Source organism: Primulina eburnea, chromosome 3 (genome assembly GCF_022965805.1).
Source record: "Primulina eburnea isolate SZY01 chromosome 3, ASM2296580v1, whole genome shotgun sequence".
In the NCBI taxonomy this organism is placed as follows: Eukaryota; Viridiplantae; Streptophyta; class Magnoliopsida; order Lamiales; family Gesneriaceae; genus Primulina; species Primulina eburnea.
Window position 1 is genome coordinate 49,084,612 of NC_133103.1, and position 7,718 is coordinate 49,092,329.

General features: G+C 36.1%; 2 protein-coding genes across 2 annotated transcripts; one reads left to right on the forward strand and one right to left on the reverse strand.

Moving 5' to 3' along the window:
- The first annotated feature begins 712 nt into the window (after nt 1-712).
- LOC140827786 (cytochrome P450 89A2-like) lies at nt 713-2,584 on the forward strand. The gene has a single exon (XM_073190619.1). It carries the CDS (start codon nt 828-830, stop codon nt 2,358-2,360), a length of 1,533 nt encoding a protein of 510 aa, XP_073046720.1. The 5' UTR covers nt 713-827; the 3' UTR covers nt 2,361-2,584.
- A 3,206-nt stretch (nt 2,585-5,790) lies between these two features.
- LOC140828533 (MFP1 attachment factor 1-like) lies at nt 5,791-6,301 on the reverse strand. The gene has a single exon (XM_073191466.1). It carries the CDS (start codon nt 6,236-6,238, stop codon nt 5,870-5,872), a length of 369 nt encoding a protein of 122 aa, XP_073047567.1. The 5' UTR covers nt 6,239-6,301; the 3' UTR covers nt 5,791-5,869.
- Nucleotides 6,302-7,718: the final 1,417 nt, after the last annotated feature.

Below are 7,718 nucleotides of genomic sequence, written 5' to 3' on the forward strand. Positions count from 1 at the left end.
AACATTACGTGTATCCACCATCTTGAATTCAATGTACTTGTTAACCAGAAATGATTTATTACCAGCATCTTCATTGACATACCTGCGTTTGATTGCGTTCCAGAGTTCCACGGCAGTCTTGTGGATGTGAAACACACTGAACAATGTATTGTTGAGTGACTGCAATATCGTAAACCGACACATAAAATCATCGGCTTTCCATTTGTTTACTTTCTCTGCAGAATCCTCATTTGATTCAGATGGTTCCCCCGGGTATGGATCAGTCAATACATAGAATACCTTTGCTATGGTTAAAAGGTATTCCATCTTCAAACTCCAACGCTTGTAATTCAGGCCATTCAACTTTTCCAATTTTTCTCCATCATTGAGTCGCTATAAGTCGTTATATTATCGGTCTCCACTAACTTGCACTTTTTTTTTTCCATGTAGTCATTTTCTTCGGAATGTTGACGTGATATTCGACATTTTAGCAATGTTTGTCACCACATCAGCATTTCCAAAATATTTTAATCATTTTTCTGATATCACGTTAGTTTCATTACCATGAAAAATGACTAAAATAAAAAAAATTAAATTAATTAATTAAAACCATTATTGATCGAAATAATAAAAATATAAACATATAAATTGCTGGGCAAAAAAAATACAATTTTCACTTTCCCAACTCTAAAAACAAAGCTATGGTAAATTAAATAAAAATATATCCCACATAATTACAAATATAAGCAATGCGTGTAAACGAAGAATCCAAGTACTGTAATTATCTAGAACCGAGATTCCAAAATCCAATTCACTGATATTTTGGAACCTTGATTCCGTAGTTGAATATGGCGGTCTGGTTCTTAATCTTTGTTTCTCTGTGCATCGCCGCCATTGTGAGGTTCCTTTTCAACCCGTCAAAGAAAAAGTTGCCGCCGGGACCACCGAGTTTGCCTCTCATCGGCAATTTGATATGGCTCCGCCGCTCTGTTTTCGAGTTGGAATCCGTCCTCCGCCGCCTCAAAACTCGATACGGTCCTCTCATTACGGTGACAATCGGTCCTCGCAAGCTCATATTCGTCGCCAGCCACTCCTTGGCCCACAGCGCCCTCATCCAGCAAGGCGCCGTCTTCTCGGACCGTCCGCCTCCCCTGTCCACGAGCAAGATTTTGAATAGAACCCAGAAGTCGATTAACTCCGCCGCGTACGGCTCCACGTGGCGTCTCCTACGTCGCAATTTAACTTACGAGATCCTCAACCCAACTCGGGTTAAATGCTACTCAAGCTCCCGCCGATGGGTTCTTTCCATTCTAATCAATCGTCTCCTGGATGCGTCGAAATCGGAATCCTCTACGAAGGTAATCGATCATTTCCAGTACGCCATGTTCTGCCTGCTGGCGCTCATGTGCTTTGGAGACAAGCTCCAGGAGACGCAAATAAAGGAAATTGAATCGGTGCAACGAGGATTACTTCTGGGTTTCCGCCGATTTTACGTGCTCAATCTGCTGCCTCGACTGGGGAAAATTCTGTTCCGTAAACGGTGGAAGGAATTCATTCGACTGCGGCTGGAACAGGAGAACGTGTTTGTTCCACTTATCAGGTCCCGCTTCCAAGCCAAACATCAACACAGGGAATCTAATCAGCAAGAAGACGATGAAGCACTGTTAGCATATGTGGACACTCTGGTAGATTTGCAACTTCCCGAAGAAAACAGGAAACTGGATGAATCGGAAATGGTGAGCCTATGCAGCGAATTTCTCGCTGCGGGCACCGACACCACAGCAACCGCATTGGAATGGATAATGGCTAATCTTGTCAAATACCCCCACATCCAAGCCAAGCTTCACAACGAGATAATCAGCGTCGTGGGAGACTCGAGAAGCAGCCAGCAAAAGATGATTGAGGAAGAGGACTCGCAGAAAATGCCATACCTGAAAGCAGTGGTATTAGAAGCCTTGCGGCGGCACCCACCGAGCCACTTGGTTTTGCCACACAAGGTGACACACGATGTCGAATTAGAAGGATACTTGATCCCTCGTAGCGCCACGGTGAATTTCTTGGTGGCGGAAATGGGTTGGGACCCGAAGGTGTGGGAGGATCCGATGGAATTCAAGCCGGAGAGATTCTTGCCCACAAGTTCTGGAGAGGCTTTCGATATAACAGGGAGCAGAGAGATCAAGATGATGCCATTTGGTGCTGGAAGGAGGATTTGTCCAGGCTCTGCATTGGCTCTTCTTCATTTGGAGTACTTTGTGGCCAATTTGATCTGGAATTTCAAGTGGATTCCTGTCGAAGGTGACGATGTAGATCTTTCCGAGAAGCAAGAGTTCACCACTGTCATGGAAAATCGGCTGTGTGCCCGAATCTTTCCCAGAATCTGAATCTCTCGGGTTTGTTGTTGTGCTGTGTGTTTGTGTTATTAGTTGAAAAAAAAGAGCAGTAGAATTGAAGCAGCTTGCTTGTGTAGAAACCAGAATGGAGTGATTTAAAATTTATAAATTGTACACAAGATCAAGATACTCAATTTAAGTGTTTGTTCCCGTCTCAAATGTATAAGCTAAATATAAAAATTGGCTTGAAACAACCCTATAAAAAGAAAGATTAATGATTAGTTGTACGAGAGTGAGATAAGCAAGGAATCCGGGGGAGGGGTGCTTTTGGGGGTTTGGTTTGCCTATATAGGAAGTGCGCTTGGAGTGCTTCTAGTAACGATTTTGAAGTGCAATATCCTTCAGTTTCAGGGGCTTCTTTCTTCGGCTTAAATAAAAGCTAAAGCTTACGCGTTGGGTCTCAGCGTTCAAAGGCATGTAAAAACATAGCTACCTATATTTCTTAAAAAATCTTCTACTCCACGCCATCACTCTACCTCAGAGAGTCGGTAAGTCTATGAATTTTGAACTATCTAGTTGTGAGGATCCACTCGAATGCTCTTACAACCGACCTCGAGCGGATGACTGAACAGTGAGTACCGGCCTCAATCTCGCTACTTCTCTAATGTAACAGAACGAGAAACGTACCTTGAAAAAATCTCAGCATGCCTTTAAAATTTTTGGGATTTATCTGATAGATAAGAAAATATTGACTTTATATCAGAAATAAGAATGTTCCCGGCTTTATTTTCATTTACACTTTCTCCTGCTTGTTTCCCCATGATAACAGTCCCTAACATGAAGCAACACAAAAACTCTCGTGAGACGAATTTTTTATTTGGATCATCTATAAAAAAAAAGTATTACTTTTTATGTTAAGAGTATTATTTTTTATTGTGAATATCGTTAGGATTGATTCGTCTCATAGATAAAGATCCGTGAGACCGTGTCACAAGAGACCTACTCCATGAGCAAATTATCTTTTGTCTGTCGAATTTAATTCGGTTCAATCTGGAACGTATTGGAGAGAATCCGGTATCGATTTTGATACTTTCGCTTACTTTGTTTCATAAATAATGTTAGGCTGCGTTTGGTTGGAAGGATAGGATAAACTAATGATTAGTATGTAAATGATAAAGAAAATGATTGTGATAGAATTGTAATATATGATGTAAAATAATATTATGTTTGGTAAGATTTTTAAGTGTAGGATAATTTTGAATTTTTTTATGAAAAGACGAAATTGTCCTTCCCCTTCGCGACGGCGACAGTGGCGGCCGGCGGCCGGCAAAAATGACGGCCGGAAACTTACCGACGGATTCTCAAAAACCGTCGCTCATAGCGACGGTTTTTGAGAAAACAATCCGTCGCTAAGAGCGACGGTTTTTGAGAAACCGTCGCCGATCTTGTTTTGAATTATTTTAATTACTAAAAATTAGACATTTAGCGACGTTTTTTAAACACACCGTTGCTAATTGCGACGTTTTATAAAAAAAACCGTCGCTAATAGCAACGGTGTTTTGACAAACCTTTCTACACAAACCGTCGCTAATAGCGACGGTTTGTTGACAAATCGTCGCTAACCGCTGTCGGCCGATCTTCGGCCGGTGGTCGGCAGTTCGTCGCTGGTTGGCCGGTGCTCGCCGCGGTCGGCGGTCCGTCTGTGGTTGGCCGGCGGGGGTCGGTGGCGGGAAATGGTGGTGAGTTTGAATTTAGGAGAAGGGTAAAATCGGAAAAATATGATGTATTAAGAGTGGGATAAATAATCCTAGGGGGTGAGGAGGTATTATTTTAACCTACCTAATATAACCTAATCATATCTATGAAGGGATAAGGTAGGTTTATTTAAAATTGAACCAAACACTTGATTGAGCCGGATAAATTAGTCTATCACTCCTAATCTCTCGAACCAAACGGGGTGTTAGTATACGTAATTGTTTGGAAAAAATAAATAAACAATTGATTCCAAATATTTTATAATCCAAGTATGCTATTTTCATCACAAATGGGCCAACAAACAAGATTGGTGACTCTACTTGATTTTTTTTGGGAAAATTCGATTCTTTAAGCCTTCAAATTTTGTGTTTTCATTCTCGGCAATTTCTTGTTTTTTTTTTTTCAAATAAATCAACCTCGAAAAATCGAAATAATTTCGATTTGACTTGTTTATTCCTCATGGATGATAGATATGAATGTTGTTGTACATAAATAGAATATTTCTATAAATTTTTATTATCTTTATCATTATGTATAACATAAATTATAATAAGAAAGAAACTTCTTAATTGTCGTATTGAAGGAAAAATTGTTTTCGTCCTCTACAACTAGGGACGTAAATAAACCAAACCGTTTGTGAGCTATTCGAAACTCGATTCGATAAAAACTTGTTTGAGCTCGTTTTGATGAGGCTCGTTATGATAAACGAATCAATCTCAAGCTCTACAATATTCGGCCCGTTAGCTTAAAATTTGGTTCCTTAAATTGTCAAAATTGAGTCTCAATCCATATATTTGATTTTTTTAAGTAATTTTGGTACTTCTCTTTGCAATATTTATTCTTTTTTAATTTTTCAAGAACATATATAACATTGAATATATCAGTATCACACGTAAATAAAAACTAAAATTGAAATATTCCCATATCCTAATATTTTTTATGATTCAATCCCTATCAAATATCCATATCATAAGACATCAACATTTTTTTTATTTTAAACTACTGTTAACCATAAAAATATGTTTTTAAAAAGTTTAAATAAAAAGATAAAAACATATTTAGGAGAAAAGAATGAAAGGTAATGTTTGTATTGATAATATTTTTAATAGACATGAAAGTGATAATATAAGTTTAAGATATATTTCAATTAAATATTCATCCAAATCATTAAGTTCAATCAAAAATATTTTTGACCTTTTACAATTGTATATTAGACTTTAATTTTTGTACCCGATAGAATTCTATATCGTCATTGAAAGTCTAATAATATTTTGAATATATTTAGACTTTTGTTGAGTTTTTAAAAGTCAAATTAAAACATCACGTGAATTTTACACTGAAATGACTCGCGGGCATTGTTTGATGATGCTATAAACCAATTGGAGGTATCTTGTGGAGTTCACGTTCCTGCCGATAGCCGTGCTGTTGCTTAGAAAATTTTTATAAACATATTTTATATTGAACTTTTTATTATATATAAATAAAAAATAAATAAACTCTTGCTTGACAATAACTAATGAAAAGCCCTCACAAGAATTTAGTTTTTCTAGTCCATCTCAAAAGGGTATTCTAGGACTATTAAATTAGCAAATAAGGTTTTTTTTTTTTATAAAAAAAATCATTTGAGAAGTGTTAGTTGTCCCAAATTAGTTGAATAAAATCACTTTAAATAACTAAAATTGATGCACCATAATTAAAAAGAAAAAAGGAAAAGGTAATTTTTTCAATGGAGGAGAGTTTACTTATTCATCATCAGCAACCGACTCGGTTTTCTCACTATGAGGCGGATCCGTGGACCCCGCATCCTACTCCTCAGCCTTGGGCGTGGGCTCATTCGCCGGCTTTGCTGCTGGAGCCCATGATTCACCAGATCTGGCCTTCACAGTCTTCAGCATTCTCTGGCTAATCTCTTCGTAATAAACAAAAAGAATCTCGATCCCGTCATCATCGGTAGAAGCCGTCTCACAGACAGATTCGAAGACCTCCTCCTCGAAACGCTTCGCCAAATCAAATGCCTCCTCGCGTGAAAGGGTACCTTCGCGTTTCAACACAATGGTTAGGCTTTCGACAATGCGGTTTCTTACGGCGTCGCGAGTGCGTTCAGTTGGTGGCCAAATGCTGAAAGAAACATGAGTGTGTTTCGAGGCGGTGGCGTCAGGTTGAGGTTCGGCCATGGCAGTGGTCTTCTGGTTGGTATTGGATTTGGGGATTGGAAATATCTTATACGATTATATAATATTTCAATCCAAAATTTGGAATATTTGAAATTTATTATAATTTATATTATCACTATGTAACAAATTATATATTTATATTTGATAAGAGTGGATTTCAAGTTTATCCAAAATTAGTGTTATTTGAAATCTCTTATAATTTATATTATTACTGTGTAAATAAGAGACATGTGAATTTAAAATTTGATTTATTAATAGAAAACTAATCGAAATATATGGTTTTCAAATCAATATCCAAATGCACCTTAAGTTTTATTAAGTTCTAAAATTATATTTTTTTAGGAAAGTTGTTATAATTATTTTTTATAGTAATATATCAGACTAATTATTTATTAAAGGAGGATAATTTTATTTATTTTAAAATTTATGGTATTTTTTATAATAATATTTTTAGATCATTTTAAACTTGTATAATAAAATCAAAAACTATGCATTATAGAGTTACTGGAGATTAGTCACAAAATGAACGCAAATGTCATAAATAAGCTAAAAATCTTAACATAATAGACCAGTTAAATAAGGAATATTTAGACTAAATTAGAGTATAATTAAATTTTTGATTATATATTGCATATTTTTTATTTTTTGAATAATTTGTTTATATATTGGGGGAAAATATTTTCCATTTATATATATATATATATATATATATATATATATATATATATATATATATATATATATATATATATATATATATAATCAAAAGATTGGTTAGAACAGGGGTTTAATAAACAATCTCACAAATCTAAAATTAATTCGGTTGTGTCGACAATGCTGAATTACAATTTTTGTCAGTTGAGTTCAATAAGCCAACAGTTAAGTACTGCATAAAAAAAAAATCATAATTGAAGCGGGTGAACAAATAAATGACTAGGCACAAAAACAGTTAAGCTAGGTAAAATGAAATGCTGAAAGTAAATGCACATACAAGTTGTTTATGAATGTTCGGAGACTAAATAACTCATATGTCACCTCTTCTTCCACACAAGATGAAGGATCGTGTGCTGGATACCATCGGGTGCTTCAAACACAATATTCTCCAAGAGCTGCAATAGCTCGTGTTCTAAGAATGTTTACACCAATGAATTAAAATCGAGTTTAGTTACAAACCAAGCGGAAAACACTCGAAATAATCATTCGTTAAGAAAAACTGATATATTTTATATCATGTGCAATTGAATAACTGAAAATTATGTGAGATCGGTTTTGGCTTATATCAGTTAAAATATGGACAGAACTGAACTGATCAAATCAGTTAAGAACAAAAACAAGCAGTTAACAGAAAAAACACAATATATGTTTATTGATTTTCAAAGACTTCAACTGCTCCTACGTCACCAATTCTACCACCTCAGATAGGATTCACTAGAAGACTTTGATTTATACAACTGCTTGTACAAACCCAGTAAGCTTAAGA